This window comes from Carlito syrichta, unplaced genomic scaffold (assembly GCF_000164805.1).
Source record: "Carlito syrichta isolate Samal-C Ts95f unplaced genomic scaffold, Tarsius_syrichta-2.0.1 Scaffold303338, whole genome shotgun sequence".
NCBI lineage: Eukaryota > Metazoa > Chordata > Mammalia > Primates > Tarsiidae > Carlito > Carlito syrichta.
The window spans coordinates 166,416-186,224 of NW_007247434.1; the positions used below are offsets into that span (position 1 = coordinate 166,416).

The 19,809-nt window shown below is 39.7% G+C and overlaps 1 protein-coding gene across 1 annotated transcript; it reads right to left on the bottom strand.

Annotated features, from left to right (window-relative positions):
• Positions 1-7,790: 7,790 nt before the first annotated feature.
• MYF6 (myogenic factor 6) lies at positions 7,791-9,796 on the bottom strand. Its single transcript, XM_008058430.1, has 3 exons — positions 9,059-9,796; positions 8,673-8,763; positions 7,791-8,433 (listed from the first exon to the last, which is right to left on the bottom strand). The coding sequence occupies exons 1-3, from the start codon at positions 9,578-9,580 to the stop codon at positions 8,315-8,317; spliced, it is 732 nt and encodes a 243-aa protein (XP_008056621.1). The 5' UTR covers positions 9,581-9,796; the 3' UTR covers positions 7,791-8,314.
• Positions 9,797-19,809: the final 10,013 nt, after the last annotated feature.

A 19,809-nucleotide genomic window follows, 5' to 3' on the forward strand; every position in this document is an offset into this window, starting at 1 on the left:
GGCAGACGCCTGCCGGCCTGGGTCGGCAAGCTGCGTTGGGGCTCCTTATATATCCTTGGGGGAGGGAGGCCGGCCCCAGTGGCCGGGCACTATTAGCATATCCCACCGCAAGCCCCGCGGGGGCTGTCTGGGCGAACCTTCGCCTTTCTCTAGAGACAATTTGCTGTTTACTGGCCCTTTTGACGCTAATGGTTTTACTGCATTGCTGGGATGGGGGATGGCTCCCCCAACTTGCTCACTTGCACTCTCGAGATAACCTAAACCGAGGGCTCATTTAAGTGCTACAAACGAAAGGAAAGAGGAGAGTCCAGCTTTTTTCCAACTGCTCACACATTTAATAAATAATAAGAAGAAATGATATTAAGAATAATAGAACTTCCTTTCAGCTGATACCAAGAGCCGACTTGCCCTTCCAATCCTGAGCCATGAGAAGTCACCTGATGAGTAAGGTGTTCCTTTCTCTTTTTCATGGACTTTAGTTATCTCAGGAATTTTTTTTTTCAGCCAGTGGACAGAATTAAAGGTTGCTGCTAAAAACTTGTAAAGTGGCACTTTCACTTAGGGGGTGAATCTAGAGTTTGTCTATTTATATATAGATTGAGATGAGTTAAAAGTCTGATCAGCTTGCCATTTATTTATTACAGGTTCCACATTATTGAGAGTAGGAGGAGAAATTCCTTTTTCCAAGACAGAGCTCTTTCTGAGTTCTGCCTATGTGTCTGTCCATCAAAAAGGAGGCAGGCACAGGAGGGGCAGGTGGCCGAGAATATTCCTCCCTCCCTTCCTTCCTTGCTGCCTTCCTTTTCCCCTTCTGCACAATTTAGCTGAGTGCTTTCTCCTCTGTGCCAGGCCTTCCCTAGACCCTGAGCAGGCCAAAGCCCTACACTGAAAGCTTCTCTAAGATTTGCAATCGAAGCAGCCCAGTTTTAGATGGCAAATTCCTTTTCCAAGGGCGCCTCTCCTTTATTCCTTTCTGCTTTGCCTTGTCATTTCTACAGACTAAACAGCCAAGCTGGGCTTTAGGGTTGCTAATTTTCTGCTTTCAGGCAAACTAACACCGTTACAGATGCGTCCCAGCTGCCGCCACAGCAATCCTCTGCTCCTGTAAAATTTCCAACTCCTCAAACTGGGAGTAACTTCACACACATCAGTGACAAAAGCCTTCTAAAAAAGCAATCACAGCAGGATCTTTGGAACTTTGTTGAGTAGAAGGTGGAAAGGAAGTGTTGCCAGTTAAGTGAGAATTCATCTATTAATCAGTTTTCACTAATCTTCTTCCACCTTTCTTAACCCACTTTCAGATCACTTGGGGTGCAGAGGTCCCATTCATATTCAGGAAAAGTAATTACTACAGGGCTACACAGTTCATCTGGGTTTTGGACCAGGACTTGTGGTTCCATTAAAAGAAAAGGTTAACCAGTCCAATAATTGTTGTGGCTCCAGTTATTGGGAGGGGGGAGAGAGCTTTCCGGTGTATTATTTTTACTAACATTTTTGGGGTGAGATCTTCTCTCTGAAACCAAGGCCCCGGAAACCAGGGATGGGAGGGTGACGCTCTCAATCACTAAGGTTTACTGGCTATGCCCTTCAGTGTCTCCTCTCCTCTGTCCCATCTTCCCTAAGACAAAGATCTGTCTTGAAAATCAGGCTTCCTCTCACACCAATGCGCAGCTTAATCATCTGACCAGTGGGAAATCCATCTGCACCTTTTTTTTTAGGTCTGTTAACAAGTCTATGCCTTTGAAATGAATACGGTACCCAGGGCTACACCAGATAAAAGAGTCAAGTTCCTGAAGGATCCAGGTGGAATCCAAGACTCTGCCCATGCTGGTGGAAACGTTCGATTGCACAGTGCATTGCTACCTCTGAAATACAATAGTGGGTAGGCATTCTTCCCCCAGGAATTTTCAGCAAGGAGTCCCTAGATTCTGTCAGCAGCCTTATGACCCCCCCCCCACTTTTTTTTTGGCTGTGGAGTCCACACATAAGCACAGACTTGTGATCTGAACACAAATAAACCTGTCTTTAAAGTTTAAGTGAAAGATAGAAGTTACAAGTTTTGCTTGCCTTTCAGTTAATTTCTGAAATTACTTAATGTGCTTTGTGCCCCATCCCTGAGAGTGAGATATTTTTAGCTAACAATTATTGAGTATTTTGTATTTGTGGAGCACTATTCTGAAAAGAAATCATTATATATTTAAAAGATACCTGCACTAGTGTGTTCATTATACATTAATTTAACAATACTCCCTACAACCCTGTGGGACCTATTATTGAAGCCAATGTAAAAAGAAAACAAAATCAAGCTGGAGGGGCTACATCATTTGCCCCAAGGTCACACAGGATTGGAAACAGGCATCCATCCTTAGAACTCACACTGGAGGTGATTTTGTTTGTTTTCTCCTTCAGTCAATTCGGCCTCAGTGGCTTCCTCAGCTGCTGAAGCAGAAACTGGCAAGAGCTGGCTCCTGCACATCTTTCCCTGGTCTGAGAAGATGCTGTCACTCAGGAGCCTCTGTCAGTAATGGTAGTTCGGTAGTTCGCAGAGGTTAGGGCTGTCTTTGGTAAGGTGATCTCAAAACAAATTTACCAGAGTGCCGCGGGCGACTGGAACTAAAGCCGAGAAAACACAAGCGCCTGCGGCTTAATAGGACTTGCTAGGGGGAAACAGGGTCCCGAGTTGAGGGCCTTTGGGACGAAAGTGCTGAAAATAGGATCTCAGAGCACTAAAGGGTGCAGAGAGAGAGAGAGAGAGAGAGAGAGAGACAGAGAGAGCAAGAGACAGAGAGAGAAAGAATGCAAAGAAGTTAACAAAGTAACAAAGATGACTGGAATCCCCCATTCAGGAAAGGTTCTCCTGCTCTTTCCCCATTTGGAAAACAAATGTTAAAGAGACTAAGTTACCGCCAGAGGAAATGCTGAAAGAGAAAAATGAGGAACTGGAAGAGCGATATAGAAAAAAATAAATTTTTTGAGTGGAGAAATTTAACAGGGCAGCATGGGAAAACATTAAAAAGTTGCTTTTAAAAAGGTCTACTAGCTATTAGGGTGCCCTTTTCTACTCAAATCAGACTAGATTAGCTTTTGCTTCTCACTGAAAAAATTAGAATATGTTTTCCACTATTTCTGCAGAGAACTGAATTTCTTACATGCAGAAAAAACTCACATTTATTTAATAGGTAGAAATGATATTCCAACTTTGTCTGCTGGGAGAGTCTCCAGCAAGGAAATGGGGAAAACAAAACTCAACTACGCTTGGTGCTATAAATGAATACTCACCAAGTTTCTGGTGAGGTAGATCATTTATTTATTTATATTTTTATTACATTCCAAATATAAATGCACATTTGATTTTCTTACAATTTAGACTTATAAACAGATTTTAATTGCTATGACCTTTACATAACATCAACTTTATCTTTTTTTTTTTTCCTGAATCTATTTTAGTTTAAGCATTGTGGCAATAAACTAGTATTAACAGACCACACCAACAAAATTATGCTTACAACTTCCTTTCCTAATAAATTTTGCCTACCCTGGGAATCCTGCATTATTGAAGATTCTCCATGCTTCTATTTGAGGGAGAAATCAAATGCATATAGAAAGATAAATCCATTTTAATTCACTTCCACCCCTACCTGAAGGTCCTTATCAACTTCTGGACAAAAGGAGTTGCTCCTGATATTTTTGCTTATTGTATAGATGACTTCACAATGTGCGAAACAATTTCAAACTGCTATTAGCTCTGAAAATCAGGCACACCTAAGTAAACACATTAGTACCTGCCAGAGCTGCTAGAAGAATTTGTGGAGAAGACAGCTGAGGAAGACATTGGCCTCTGCTTGAATTAGAAGACTTCCAGGAGAGATCAAAGACCTAAGATCGGACATTTAGCAGCCTAGAGAGTGGAGAAAGTAGCCAGTTCTTACAGCGTGATCTTTGTTCCAGCACATGGCATAGCCATTCTGTCTCACACATTGACTTAGAACTAGGCTTGCAGAAAATTGCTTTTTTTCAGAATAAAACCTCTAAGACAGGGGATCATCTTTAATACATTTAATTAGTTGAAGGGAGTCACTGGAGGGGCCTCCTGGAGAAATCTTGGTGGCTTGGCTTTCTAGGAAAATATCCAGGTTATACTAATGTTACTAATTTATATTTGTATTAACCATGTTATTATTAATTTATCAGTGCATTGGATTCAGCCATGAGATAGTTAAAGTTTAAGCAGAAACATTAGAAAAAAGTCAGATATAGTGTTGTGGGAGAGTGGTTTTGAAACAAAGAAACAGGATAAAATATAACTAGAAGAAAAATACAAATGGGTAAATTCTTCTAACTTTAGTTTAAAAATGTCTTAGGGAGAGGTCACTTTTATCATCCCAAGATTTATCTGCCAGTCTCAAGAGTAGTTGGAAACAAGGAATTTCAGCACTCCCTCCATTCCCAAAACATATCAAAGAGTTCATTTTTTTAAAAAGGGAGAGATTGGCTGGGTGTGATGATTCACAACTATAATCCTAGCACTTTGGTAGGCCAAGGCAGGAGGACTGGTTGAACCCAGAAGTTCAAGATCAGCCTGGGCAATGTAGCAAGATTGCGTTTGTAAACAAAAAAAGAAAAAGAGAGAGAGAGAGAGAGAGAGAGAGAGAGAGAAGTCAGGCGTGGTGGCACATGCCTATTGTTCCAACTTCTCAGGAGGCAGAGGTGGGAGGATTGCCTGAGCCCAGGAGGTTGAGGCTGTGGTGAGCATGATCATGCCACTGTACTCCAGCCTGGACAACGGAGTGAGAACCCCCAGAATATAAAATAAAATAAGTGAGACTATAAGTGGGTTTCCACAATTTACAGGTTTAGAATTCAATGATCCAGGGATGATAAAGTTAGTTGGAAAATCTGACAATGGATGTTCCACAAAGTATTTTTCAAGTAATACAACAAAGAAAATCACTCATTATTTTGTATTTGATAACTTTACACCTGCCCTGGAAACAGGCTCAAATTCAGTATCAAATTGCTTATCTTTACCATGTTATTATGTCTTGATTTTCTGCTTCCACAGCCCTGTTTGTTTTGGCTTTGGCCTTGGTAAAGATTATCATCATTAATATCAAACAAAAACATTTTAATTGCAAACACACCAAGGATTTCATTGGAAAGCCTACCATGTCAGCTATAGCAGTGGAGGTCACATCAAGTCTTTGGGAAATATTTGCTCTATTTAATGAAGAGACTTCTGTAAGAAAACTTACTCCAAACAATTTCTCAAATTACTCAGCTAAGAGAGATACAGAGGATTTGGCTTGCAAAGACTGAATAAAATCCATCAACAAGTAAAGTCCATGAATTGATAAAAAGCAGTCTGCTGCTGAGCAGTATATAACAAAAGTTATTATAAATATATGTTTAACCATAAAGTAAGTGAGTTCACCTAATCACATTATTTAATTTCAGGTGTGTAATACATCTGATTTTTTTTTAAAGATATGTGCATATATACATTTTACAGCAAATCTCTGTTGATTCTCAGAGAAAAGAAATTATGAATATACAATAAGCATAATTAATGCATATACATGCCACCCAGACATACTCACACATATTCTGGTTGAAAAAATTGAAATGATTTACTAGTTATTTTTTGCTCTAATTTGGAGTTCACTAGCTAGTGACTTTTGAGAAAGAGCTTTTGGAAAACAAATGTTAAAGAGAGCCAAGTTATCCTACAAACCATAAAAGGCTCTTATTAGTTTCCCAAGGCAAGTTGAACCTGGAGGCATGAGCCTATACTTCCAGCTACTCAGAAGGCTGAGGTGGGAGAATTGCTTGAGCCTAGGAGTTTGAGCCCAGGCTAGGCGATATGAGAGAGAGAGAGAAGAGAAGAGAGAGAAGAGAAAGAGAGAGAAAAGAGAGGAGAGAAGAGAGAGGGGGAGAGAGAGAGAGAAGAAAGCAACAAATTGCCAATTTCCCAAGGCTTCTCTTTCAGAGTGCATGTGGTTAATAGCATAGGCATGAATGCATTGATAATTGCCTGGCTTTGAATCCTGGCTCTAAACAGTACCCACCAGATGCAAGAACCTCTCTGTTCCAAAGGATCTTTTTCTCCAAAGTGGAAGTGATGACAGTATCGTTCTTATGGGTTGTTGTAGGATTATGAGTTAATATGTGAAATTCTAAGAATGGTTCATTTACGTTGCTTTTGTTCTCATTGTTATCAATACATTCCCTAGCCAGAGCCAGCAAAGGCTGAAGAAACTGTGGTTTGGGGTGCAAGTAAAATGCCTTGATTTCAACTTACCAATGGCAAAGAGAGCTGATATCTAGTGTTGTACTTTGTGCCTTGTTATCTTCACAGCCTCAGGAGTTAGGCACTATTATTTTCCTCCGCATTGTTTTACAAATAAGGAAACAGGATTTAGAAGAAGCAGTGACTAGCCCAAGTCCAAACAGTAACAGCCTGGATTCAATCTAGGTAGTCATCCATTAAACCTCCTGCCTCCTTCTCTCAAACCTTTAAAAGGGATTGTATGTCAGCATAAGTTTCCTCTGTGAACCTTCCTGCATTTTAAAAATACTTTAGAAGAAACTCTAAAGTACTGACACATACTCAGGAAGATGAAAAGGGGGCAAGAGACAGCTCCATACCTGAGGGGGCGCTGTCTCTGGTAATACCTGAAACTTCCATAGTGCCCAAAAGAAAGGTCCACGTTTTGGAGGATTAGGAGGCAAAGTTGGGCTGGGAGATGCTGATTTCAATTTGATTTTACACATGTGAACTGAAGACTAACTGTGGGGGAAAGATAGGCTTTAATGGGTGACAGCAAGGAGTGCAAGTATCATTTACAGGACGGTAAGAGTGAAGTGGCAGTTCACGAGAAATAGCTTGCTCCTCCCCTGGGCTTCACTTTCCACAGCGTTTCTAGGTGGTCGTTTCTTCCTGAGGTTACAGGATAAACAAACCTGGCACACGTTGTAAAATCCTCACGGTGAGGAGCTCCTGGGGCTTCCAGTCTCTCTGGGGCTTTGCTGTTTGGCCCTGCTAAGAGGTTTCATGTGTGTTGTTGTTGTCTTTTGCCCTCAACCAGTTAACCCTTCCCTCTCTTGAAGCTACCCTCTCTTCAAAGAATCCCACCCCACCTCAAGAGACAGATTGCTCCCTTCTTTTATCTTTCTATTTGGAAAACAAACCGAAGCCAAAGGAGGCCTTGAGGATATTCTAGTCCACTAGTGACCAGTCTAGTTCAAGAAAACTAAGGAGGGGGCCAGACATCTGGCCCTGAGACCAGTGCAGCCCCTGCCTCGCCAAATCAGCTTAAGATCTTTTAGGGAAATCACAAAGAATGTTTGCTTGGTAATTGCTTGCAACAAGATTTTACTAGATGGAAAATTCGATTGGCAACTTTGGGTACATAATTCTCACCCAGATCTCCAGGGATAAGACCATACAAACCGTAAGAAAAAGAGGCAATAAATGGAAGAAGGACACATTCCTTTTTGATATTCTTCACTTTCAATCACAAGTATGAGTTCTACGTGAGACAGAAATGCATCCAACTTAATTCAGACATGGGAAAACAATTTTCCTGCCTTTTACTCAGCCTTAAAGACAACACTCAGAATAAATGGGCTTGTGTGGTATCTAAATTAACCACACAATGTTTCTTTCCTAATCTTTTGCGGCCTTGATTTTCCCTCCAGCTTGAGGGTGCGGATTTGGCTCTTTGTCTTTGTAGCCATGCCCTCGAATATATTTTTTTCCAGTTCAATCAGATTGGGACCAACTTTGTTCATACAGAAACTTATTTTAATATTACAATACCAGGATCCTCGCACATTTTATATGTATCATTCCACATTTAAAATAGATTTATTAGGTTTACATAAAAAAATGAAAGTTCTAATCCTATTTACAAAAATACATTAAATATTACTAACATTAAAATGCAACGTTCCCACTGGCTTTAGACAGGAATGGACTTATTTTGAGGATGGCACAAAAGGATCACCGTAATAAAAGTTAATGTATTACAAAACCAAACAAACAGTAACAAAATAAGGGCGCTAGACCTAAGCCACTCGCGGTTCCAAAAAAATAAAAGCCCAAAGCCGAAAGCCTTTTTTGTTTGTTTCCTTTGAGAGTGCGCAACTGTCTGCAAAGTTTCTTTGTGAATCTAACTCCTTCCCTCTCATAAACCCCTGGGTCTGGGTTCCTAAATATTAATGTAATGTGACCTAATGTAAAGGATTAGGCCAAGGAGTGTGGGCGGGGCCTTCCTGCTGCGTGGAGCGTGTCCCCAGTTCCTGCGGCCGGGAGTTACTTCTCCACCACCTCCTCCACGCAGGGGAGCTTGCGTTCCTCCGAGGAAATACTGTCCACGATGGAAGAAAGGCATCGCAGGCTGCTCGAGGCCGACGAATCCAGGCTTGCTCCTCCTGAGTGCAAAACCAACACACACGCACACCTATAGCAGCCCAGGAAGGCAAGCGCCCCGCGCGAGGCCGCACTGGCGGCGCGGGAGAACCGGGCCCGCGCGCCGAGGGACCCCCTCTTGCAGGGCGCGTCCCCACTCGCGCTTCGAGGACTTTTCGGCCCGGAACGAGCCCCCAGCTCCCTCCCGGATTTTTTTTTTTTTTTTTTTTTTCTCCTGGTGCAGCCCTTTCTTTTACTTTACCTTCCTTAGCCGTGATCACGAGCCCCCTGGAATGATCCGAAACACTTGGCCACTGGGAGCTGCAGGTGCGCAGGAAATCCGCACCCTCAAGCTGGAGGGAAAACCAAGGCAGCAGCAGATTAGGAAAGAAACATCGGTTCCGGGGGGAGGGGGGCTGGGATAGGGTCGGGGGTGCGGCATTCCTGCTTCCTCTGGCCGGGTACGCATTTCCTGCCTATTGCAGGCACCCGGTCTTCTTGGGTCACTGGGGGTTCATTAGAGAAGGAGCGGGGGCGGGGGCCAGAAACGGGGAAGGGAAATAAGACCCAGCAGCTGGAGGTTAAGGCCCCGAGGAAGCCATTTAATCAGCCTTTGCATTTCCCTGGCTCGGCGGCTTCGAGGCTTACGTTTTCTTGCTTGGGTCTGTTGTAGCTGAAGGGGTCCACCCCTAGCTCCTGCATTTTCTCCTGCTGATCCAGGCGGTGCAGCAGGTCTTGCAGCTGCTCGATGTAGCTGATGGCGCTCCGCAGAATCTCCACCTTGGGCAGCCTCTGGTTGGGGTTGGCCACAGTCCGCCGCTTCAGTGCCTCGAAGGCCTCGTTGATCTTCTTTAGTCTCCTCCTCTCGCGCAGGGTGGCGGCCTTTCGCCGGTCGGTGGGGGCAGATTTTCTTTTGCAGGTCTTGCAAGCCCAGATCAGACATTGGCCCGGGCAGTGGGGAGGCTGCAGGCCCGGGGGCGCCAGGACATGTTCTTCTCCGCTGCTGTCGCTCCCGGCTTCCGGGGGCATTTGGTCCTGGCAGGGGGACAAGGTACCATCACTCCCTGGATACAAGGGAGAGCCCTCAGCCACTTCCAACGGCTGCAGAGTAACATTTTCCCCATCCAGGTAGAAGAAATAGGAGCCAGTTTCAAAAAGGTCCATCATCATGTTTTCCTCCTTGGCCTCTGACTTGATCTGAACTGGGTGATGGACTCAAAAACCCAGAGGAACCACCCAGATGGCATTTAATTAGTGCGCTGACATAAGTCAACCCAGCTTTATATATAGTAGCTCCTGAAACTCAATCCAACTTTTAGCTGTCATGGAGCATCAGTCTCCCAATGTGATTGCCCCAAGTGCTCTCTAGAACATCTAGTTGGGAAGAAAACTGAGAAGTGTCACCTCTCAGAGTGTTGTGGCAATCTGTATGCAGAGCAGGTCAAAACAGAACGCACAGAGAGAATCACATATTTAAACAAAGCATTGAACGCTTCCATTTCAGCCAGTTTAGTTACTAACCTGCTTACAGGACAACTTCAAAACAACTGGGGATTAACACTACCCCATTCCCCTCCCCCTGCGTTCATCTGAATTCTAAGTATAGACCCATGATGAAACATTTCAAAGGCAATCGCCATTGCTCCAAAATAGCCTGGTTAATATTTGCAGAGTGGTTCAGCTCCTTACTCTCTTCTGCCTCTCAAAAAAGATACTATTCCTGTGATTAAAACCATTACAGTCCTTCAAAGGTTATACATGACTTTCAGCCTCAATAGAAGCAGGTAAATCTCTTTCCTCTCTTTTACTAAGGCTGGTAGATGATTTGGGAGCTGGAGGGGGTGGCTGAAGGGTACTCACATCCCATGTTACTGTATGAAATGACTCTCTGGATCCTTCCATAGAAACCTTCCTTGGCTATCTTTTTTTGGGGGGGAGGGGCAACCAAGATCTGTGTTCTGCACCCTTCCATTGTGGAGCAGTAGCACATATGAGGTAAGGAGTGGGATAGAGGACGGGGTTGCAATACATGTAATAACTCCTCCTTCCAAATAGTTTTAGCAAAAACAGGATTCACACCACAGCTACTTGATAGTTCAGGATTCACTTGTGGCCTCCTCAGAGGTGCCTCTGTGATGACTCCTTTTCTACACACTGGATGCTCGCCACTGTGTCCTTTGCAATCTCACTATTCATTGACTCCAAATACATTTGATAGGTTTCAATTGAGAAGGGCCATATCCAAGGGCAAGCAAGGAAATATTTTTTATTGCGGCTTGCCCATGGTTCAATATACTCATGTACAATTCTTCCAGGGACAGTACAATACACAGGCGAAGTGCAGGGGCCCTGGACTCCAAAGGACTCTCTTCAAGTCCTTGCTAGGTTAATTTGCACCTGTGTGTCCATGAGTAAGTATTAGGTCTCAAGTTGTTCAAGATAATAGTGGTTGCCTTACAGAGTTTTGGGGAGGATTCAGTCAAATGAAACTATGCCTGGGAAGCGTATAGCTGTTTGATAAGTAAGATATCATTTATAGCATAAAGCTATGTTAGGGCCAAGACCAGTTCTCATGAAGAAAACAGTAGGTGTTGAAGAGGGGTTTTTTCCTCCCTCTCTTTTGTTGTCCTGTCCTTTTTTCCTTTCCTTTCAGCTTTTTTGTCCCTCCTCTCCTAGAGTTCTGGAAACCTCCCTAGCTAGAAGTGATGACAGTCAACCCTGGCTTTTGCCTTTATAGTCAGTGCCTGTAAAACTAGATGAAAAGGTACTATTACCCTACCCCAAGCAGTGATGATTATAGGCTATGTTCTTTATGACTTCATATTTTTAAAATGAGAAAAGTGAAGATAATGTAGAGAATCAATAATGTAGGAACTCGCTACATTGTTGACCCAAGTGGCTTATTCCAGAAAACAATTCTTCACAGTCTCTATTGAGCCACAGACTTGGGATGTTAAATTTTGTCATTTTTGACTGTTTCGTGTTTTGTTATTGTGCAACTGTGTAATTTCTTATCAGAACCATTCTTAGTTTTAGAGATGATAGGAAGCACAGAGAAGAACTACACAAACCAATATTTCTTTTGTGATATTTTCTTCTATTTCCACCAATCCCTTGGTTGCTAAAGTCAGCAATTAAGACTGCAGATTGAAGGCTTCAACAACTCAGGGTATAATCTAACATCTGTTATAGAAAATTATATTGTACTATAAACCACACTTAAGGCTGTCTCTTACAACTGTGAACAATTTAACAAGTTGTTTTTTAACCAGTAGAGCTATATATAACATTATTGGTCGAATCATTAAGATAACAAAGACTGACATTTATGTATTCAACATTTAATGGGTACCTATTCAGTGCCAGATATTGTCTGGATGCTAAGAATAAAGAAAAAAAAAAAGAAAGATTCTTCTTCTCATGAAGTTTGAATCTTGAGGGAAAGTTAAATTAACAAAGAGGCTAGAGAGAGAGAGAGAGAGAGAAAGAAAGAACCTTGAAATTGGGACATGGAATGCCTAGAGTACAGTCATTTGTGGCCTGTGAGGATTTGGTTAATTCTACTCTCTCAAACCCTCAAATGTTTTCATTTATAACATTGGTATGATACAAAAGATACCCATTCTTTCAAGGGATGACTTTTAAAAATGTGAAAGCACTTAAAAAATGTAGTATGCTCTATAAAAGTACTTTTATTATCAGAATTATTAGGTACAGAGAAAAATGTATCACTACCAAGAAACTTTGAAGCTTGGGTAACAGAAGTAACGTTGAGGGCACTTCCATTCTTAGATATCACCACTGATTTTAAAAAGTATCAGATAGATGTTAAGAATCTTCACATCATGAATCTGCTGAAGAATATGAAAGTGTGCTTTTACTCCTTTCTGTTTTCTTCATTAAAATGTTGACACCAGAGAAACAGCTGATTTAGAAATGTAAAAAGAGAAGATTCTGAAGAAAAGCAGAAACCGCTTTGGTGTGCTGATCAAGAGCAGCTTCCTAGGCAGGGGTGGCTTTATTGTGTGTAAAGTCAACCTTCACCTATTGAATTGTTCTTTACCAAAGTACAAAGCCCCTTTCCCAACATAATTTAGAACTCAGGCAGATAAAATGAGTGTCTGTGCTCATCATGGTTTATGCATGTCTTTCCCCTTTTGTTGTTGTTTTAGGGGTTGAGGCAGGAGGTGAGAAAAGAGAACAAGGAAATGCCAGCTTGGAAAATAATCATTCTTTATTAGATTAGGTCAATGGGAAAACACGCACTGATTCCAAACTACTAACTAGTGAACTCTTGGAACTGTAACTGTTTACAAAATATGAGATGCCTGTAATTGCAATTACTTTATTTCTCTGTAGAACGTGGGAGACACAGTCCATAACAAGTGATCAAAACAGGTTTACGTAAACAGAAATCCTCCAAGCTTTAAGTCATTTAAATTTTTTTAATTATAGAAAAAATATGTTAAATAAAGCAATAATTATATTATTAATAAAACACTTCAAAGGGCTAGAGTTCATTTATAGTAAAATCTTAGTGATTGAATTTAAACTTATATTATCATTAATAAAGCACTCCCAAGGGCTAGAGTTCATTTATAATAAAATCTTAGTGATCGAATTTAAAGTTTTCAAGTGGTGAACCATCCTATTATTCTTACTTCACACTTAATTATTTGTAAAGTATGTTTTTTCCATCATTTCCAAAAAGCTGCTTGTCTCCCAAGGAAGACAGGGCAGGAGTAGAAGAAAAAGATTATGGCTGACTCAGTCAACAGTGGATTCTGGGTATGAGCTTTTGGGAAGGTGGTAGATGTGGTGGAAACAGAACAGAGTTTTGGAGAAAGAGAATCTAATTTCTAGCCATTCTTAATTACATGTTCCAAGACCTAATTTTATAAAAGATCAAAGGGAATATATAATACACATACCATGGACTTGTTGTTAGCATGAAATAATATATGTTGAGCCCATGGTATGAAATATGCACTCAACAAATATTAATGTTCCTCCTCCTACTCAATTCATAAGACCTCTGATGGAAATAGCTATAGTGAATTCATTGAAAACCCTAGATTTTATGAGAAAAATGTTGAAGATAAATTTGGAGATGTATATACATTTATGGTACATATAATCGAAGTGAAAATATTAAAACTGACGACTCTAGTAATAATGTTTCATGCATGTATACCTCATTAAATGTCCAGTTTATTGAGGGACAAAGACACTAACTAAAAGCCATGCAAATGAATAACTGAGTTAGGAACTTTGAAGGAAAGGAATATGGTTCTATAAGAATGTAGACAGTGAGGAGTCTCTCCTGAAGCTGGAGAAAAGGTGGTTTGAGAAGAAAAGTTCTGAGATGTTAGGTTGGTATTTTTAAGGATCCAAGTTGTTTGTAAAATCTGTGTTTTGGGAAGGTGGTAACAGTAGGAGGAAGCCCAGGAGAGAAACAGACACAGAGACACAGATGAGTGTCAAAAACTGATGAAGAGATTTTTGTGAGTTATAACTATGGGATCTGGCTATATTGTTACATAGTTGGGGTTCAAAGAAAGTAGTTCAGTTATAGCTGGGACAGTAGAACTTAGGGCCAGAAGAAGATGGTTATACTTTTTCTGCTATGAAAAGGGAGAGAAGAGGCTGGGCTTGGTGGCTCAGCCTGTAATCCCGTGCTTTGGGAGGCTGAGGTGACTGGATTGCCTGAGCCTGCGAGTTCGAGAACCGCCTGGGCAACTTGGCAAGACCTCATCGCTACAATAAAATTAAAAAATTAGCCGGCCGTGGTAGCACGCACCTGTAGTTCCAGCTACTCGGAAGGCTGAGGTGGAAGGATCGCCGGAGCCCAGCAGATCGAGGCTGCTGTGGCCGGGAGCGGCCACTGCACTCCAGTCTGGGCGACAGAGTGAGACTCCAACTCAAAAAAAAAAAAAAGAAGAGAGAGAAGAAATAAAAGAGGATGAAAGAAAGGAGAGAGACAAAGAAGAAGAAAAAGAGGATGAACAGAACATAGAACCCACAGGGACAAGGGTCATCCAACAAGGACAGAGAGTGGCCCTAAAGAACGGAAGGTAAGAAAGGGCCCGCTGACCGAAAGGCAAAACCCAGAAGAGGCAGATTAGTGCTTTAAATTTGTGGCAGCTAAATGAGTAACATGAGCCCGTGCACCTGTAATTTACCTAATGTGCAGACAGTTTGTGCCCAGAGATTCCCGAACACTGTGGTAAAAATAGTTCTGCACTAAGACTGACAGGACATTTGAGTCACTTCTGAGAACGTGGGGGAGGGGCACAAGCCAAGCAGAGGAAAAGGAAAGAAATTAAAAGTGCATCCCGTCCCATCTCCAGATGGTGGCAATGAGAAGTTGTGTATAGAAATGAGGCTAGGGAGGGCTTCATTACCAGGCTTGCTGTGAGCAGCCTTTTAGAAACTGCACCAGTCTTGAGTCTAAGACCAGCAAAGGAGGAACCAGAGAGGCTAGTCTTCAGACATCTCAAGAAATATATTATTTCCTCTTTCTGTCACCCCTGAATCTCATTCAGTCTGAGAGTAGGAACACACCCCTTACTGTATTCTGTTCATGGACTGCAAAAAATGACCCTTAAGGAGGCTGCTGCCCATTTCTTATTTCCTAGGCATGTCCAAGGAAGGAGACAGTTAATGCTCTTCCACCTGAGGAACACCCATTTCTTGGTGTAAAAAATGAAGTCCTCTTTATAATTCTGCATCTCCCTCCCCCCGTCTTATTCAGATTTCTGAATTTGAGAGTAAATTTATGAACCATTAGAATTTTTCCAGGTTAAGTGTTCCCTCCTGGTGAGTGACCAACTGGCACATGTTTGCTTAGGACTGAGCTGATACCCAGGTGGCCTGACTTTCAGGGCTAAAATAGGGAAAATCTCGGGCAAATTAGAATAAATTGATCTCTGTATTTCCCAGAAAAGCACCATAGTAGCTTATGTAAGTCTATTCATAAATAAGAACAATGTGCAGAGCGGAGCATAGACTTTATTTTTTTCTTTAAAAAAATTACTCTGATTCCAAATATGGGGTTTGATGTTAGATGAAGTTCTAGACCCAGATCTGTTGCTTGCTAATCATTAGACCTTGGGCAAATTTTATAGCCTCTCTAAGCTTCAATTAACTAGTGTATCAAATGGAAATAACATTCCTTTATATGGTTCTTTTAAAGATTTAAACAAGGTTAATAAAGCAGCATGCGGTGTCTTTACAAATTAATATTATATTACTTAACCTGTGATTAAAGAATGGAAAGAAAAGCCTATCTACTTGTTGCCTCAATAAATCAAACTCTGCTTTTTTGGTTTTCTATATAAATACAATTTTACATAATGCAATATTATATAATGTCAATTTTATATAATTTTTGTTTAAATAAAACTACAATAAAATATTATGTATACATTCTCTTTTCGTTTAAAATATTATATAAGCTTTTTTGATGCTACATACAATGAATATATACATTTTTTATTTTAAAATTGTGGGGTACAGTTAAGGGTTAGGTGTACAAATATGCATTGTGCAGGTACAACTAATATTTTAAATGTTTAAGCTATGGCAACCCCTTTGAGTCCCCTTCCACTGTGGGAGCTTTTCTGTCCTCTTAATAAATCCTGCTATAAAAAAATGTTTATGATATATGTAATAATATTTCTATGTAGTTTAAATCTTTAAAAAATTAAATGAATTGTGATTTTCAGATGATCCAAATTATAGTAGTATATAGTAGTGCCTGACGTTACTAGCTTACTAAGATAAACAGATGTCTCTAGTATAGAATGGTTAGCCAAGTATTTTGTTACTGCCCTCCAACTGGCTGGTTATGACATATTGCTCAAAGTGTTTGGTGCTTTAATGCCCATGTCAGGCTCTACTGTGACAAATAATCACCACTGTACAAACACATTCATTTCATAAAGTTTATCCCAGTTTGATATTTAAAAAGTTGTTTAATCAGATATAACACACATCTCACATGTTTCAGGAGCCCAGATATTTTTGTCTACAGAAAATGCATGTTAGTTTTTAGGTAAGATAGAAAGATGCCAAAAGTTATAATGTTTTAAATTTCATATAATCTGGAGCTTTTTAAGTACAGAAATTAGATGTTCAGCGTGACACTGGGCACATAAAATTAATCATATTAAATTTTATTTTTCCTGATTCTACGACGTGGGCTAGGTGTTGTGGTATAAGAAAAGGCTTGCTGTGCAATTTTACAATAGAAGTGTAATCCTTTTATTAAACCATTTAAATAGATTTTTTCACTATCTTGTCTAAGCTATCCTCATGAGCTTCAATTGTAGCAATATAATGTGCAAGAATTGGTGTTTTTAAAGATAATAGAATAAAAAGTAGTAACAAATATTTTTTAATTTTGTAAACTTGTAGCTATTTTCAACTCTGAAATAAAAATAAGTTGCAGGTCTTATGTTGAAGTTGCTTTAAATGAATGATCTCAAATCTTCACAATATTTTACCATGTGACATAATTTTATTCATTTTAAAGAGAGAGAAAGCAAAGAGAAGTTTATCTATTTGCCTGAGATCACATGCTATACACTAAAGCCTGGCTCATACAGCTGAAATAAGTTCTTATTCTGAACCTACGTAAAGTGACCAAAAGAATAGTCTTCTAGGAGCAACCTAACTTATAGAAACGTTGTATTTATTTGGGAACCTGTCAGGTAACTTCTGGGCTCTTAGTCATGTGTTGATGGCTGAGATATGGATCTGTGTTTTGTCCCATTCACAAATAATGATGCAATGGTATTTTCTGTGCTCACTGCCATGTACAGGAAGCCTGTCCCAGAGGTCACAAAATAGATGTTCAAATTAAGATGCTTGAAAAACATGGTCTATTTCATTATTTCAAAAACACACAGTGAGAAACAAAATACAGAGATGGAAGAGTTTAGCAAACTATTACAGGGTAAAAGCGAAGAGACCACATTTTCCAAGTTCTAAGTTATCCAATACTTATATGTCCTTTTCCCTTTCCCCATTAGTCTATCCCACTGGCAGTAGTTACAAGGACTAGGGTTGAGAGTGAGCAAGGAATCTCAGCAGATGAAAAGTGTCTGGAGCCAACACACGGATGCTGTGAATACCTAGCCAAAATCTATGACTCACCTATTGAAGAGTCCTTTCCAATTGGGCATCACGTGTTTTGAGGATATTGTGCTCATTTGAAACTATTGAGATGACTATTGAGATGCCTAAATGTAAATGTGGTCAATAGAGATTAAGAGAAAAATAAAACAGAAACTTTCTTTATACAGAAAACTTTTATTAAGAATTCTCTGTCATATAATGTCTTCCTAAGGTAGAGCTAGAATAGACTTCAAATTTTCCATTTGTGTTAACTATAATTGTAGTCTGGTTTAGAACTCAGGGAAACAATCTTTTAAAACTTTTTTATTAAAGGTATAATTTATATATAAATATATATAATAATTAAATTATAATACTATTCATTTATTAGTTGACAGAATAGAGAAAATTTAGTTCGTTTTAAGTGGTATTACTACTGAAAAAGGCTAAAACAAAACATCTTAGTTCCAAATATTTTAGCTCACTTAGAAAAAGTTTAGTTTGGACTTGAAAGGGTGTTTTATTTCTCAAAAAGGCGGGCCCAGTTTGATCCAAAAATTACCACATAGACTGAGAGTAGAATTCCTTTATAAATTTGTTTCCAAGAAAACAGATGATCACATACTGTTGGAGATCAACAAAATAAGGTGTTTACATGGCCCATAATACAGCATTCTTCTCTGCCAAACACTTTAATGTGGACTGTGACGAGCTTGACTCCCATGATGGATATTTGGTAAGGTATGACCTTTTTTTCCATACAAACAAGAGCTCTATTAACTTGGTTTCCTCACCTCCGCTTCCAAATTCTCTAGGAATTGACACCAACCAACTGTCCATTTTGATACTTGCTCATTCATTTTCTTTCAATAGAATGATTCTCTTCGTTCAGCAGTTGTAGCAATTTTAGGTTTTGCAGACTCTTCTGATACGGCTCTTTGTTCAACATTCTTTGTCTGTTCAGAAGACCTTATAATACCAGCGTCCAAAGTATGTCACAGTGTCCTCAGAGCAGCATGGTACTCTTTCCATTAACCACTCTCATAAAGGGAAACTTTAGCTTGACTGCTTAATAAGTGAAAACAGTAACATTAATTATTTCTTTCTATCAGAACTTAATGGTCACAGTAGTAAAATCTGTGCCAATGCTTCCTTTCCTAACTTGCCTCTATCCACACACCTGACCTAAGTCAATCCAACAGATCCCTAGTTATAAACTGTTTATAGAATTTCTTTTTTCATTTGGGTGGTGTGTGTGCTCATGCTGTGTGGCTGCAAGAGTGAGCTCATTTCACAGCCATGATTAGAAGCACTAACAGATCCCATGCAACAGAGAATGATTATTGTATCCCTTTGTGAAATATTCAACCTTGCTAATTTTTTTCGTGATGAGTAAACACCCTCATTTTGAGGATTAAAGGACATAAAATGGATAATATAAAAAATGACTACAGATGTGTCTAGTATTTATTTTGTAATAAAATAAAGTTGGACTGTGCAGTGGTATGATTTTTTTGTTGTTGTTGTTCCCATGGCACAACACGTGCTTTTCTTGTGTGTCAGTTTTTGTTTTGGGTTAGTGAGAAACATCACATCACAAAGAAAGAATGTAAGAATACAGGGTTGCTCTGTACTTTACCAATCTGTTGTGCGGATCCTGGAGATGTTTATATTTGAGATTTGCTAAAAGGCAGCAATTGTTTTGTGGTTATTAGGCTAGAAAATGATATGAGTGTAATAAGTGATGCTTGACTATTCTGATATTCTTTTACTGTTTCATTCAGATTAATTAATGTGCTTCAGTCTTTTTAGAATTTGTATTACGTTAGGATGCGGTGGCACTAAGAACATATGCTGCTTTTTAAAAAGAACTAAATCCCTTCCAGATATTAATTCTTTAATCTTACATATATGATTCTAAAATATCTAGACTTCTTATGTTTCCAAACTTTATTTTTACTTCTTTGAGGATTTAGTATTTTAAATAGTTTTCTAAAACTCCAAAAGCAGGAATTTTTCTTTAATCTTATCCATGTCAATTCACTGAAAAGCTTATTTTTTTCCAACTTTGAAGAAAATCCCCGACTTCTCAATGGAATACGTTATCTTTTGAAGATTAAAGTGATGATTAAAATCAGCTTTTGGATATATGATAATACTACAATACTATTTTTGGCGGTGGTAAGCTACTTAAAGAGTTTTATAAATACATTATCTTAGCAATAACCTCAACCACAGGAAAAATGAAGTGTGGTCTTATATGATCTTATAAGATTTGT

Bases quoted from the DNA above. Each gene is read 5' to 3' on its own strand.
- MYF6 (XM_008058430.1), bottom strand. From the start codon at position 9,580: ATGATGATGGACCTTTTTGAAACTGGCTCCTATTTCTTCTACCTGGAT. The intron at 8,764-9,058 runs GTAAGCCTCGAA...TTTTCCCTCCAG, and splicing joins ACAGACCCAAGCAAGAAAAC to CTTGAGGGTGCGGATTTCCT. The intron at 8,434-8,672 runs GTAAAGTAAAAG...TTTTGCACTCAG, and splicing joins CGTGATCACGGCTAAGGAAG to GAGGAGCAAGCCTGGATTCG.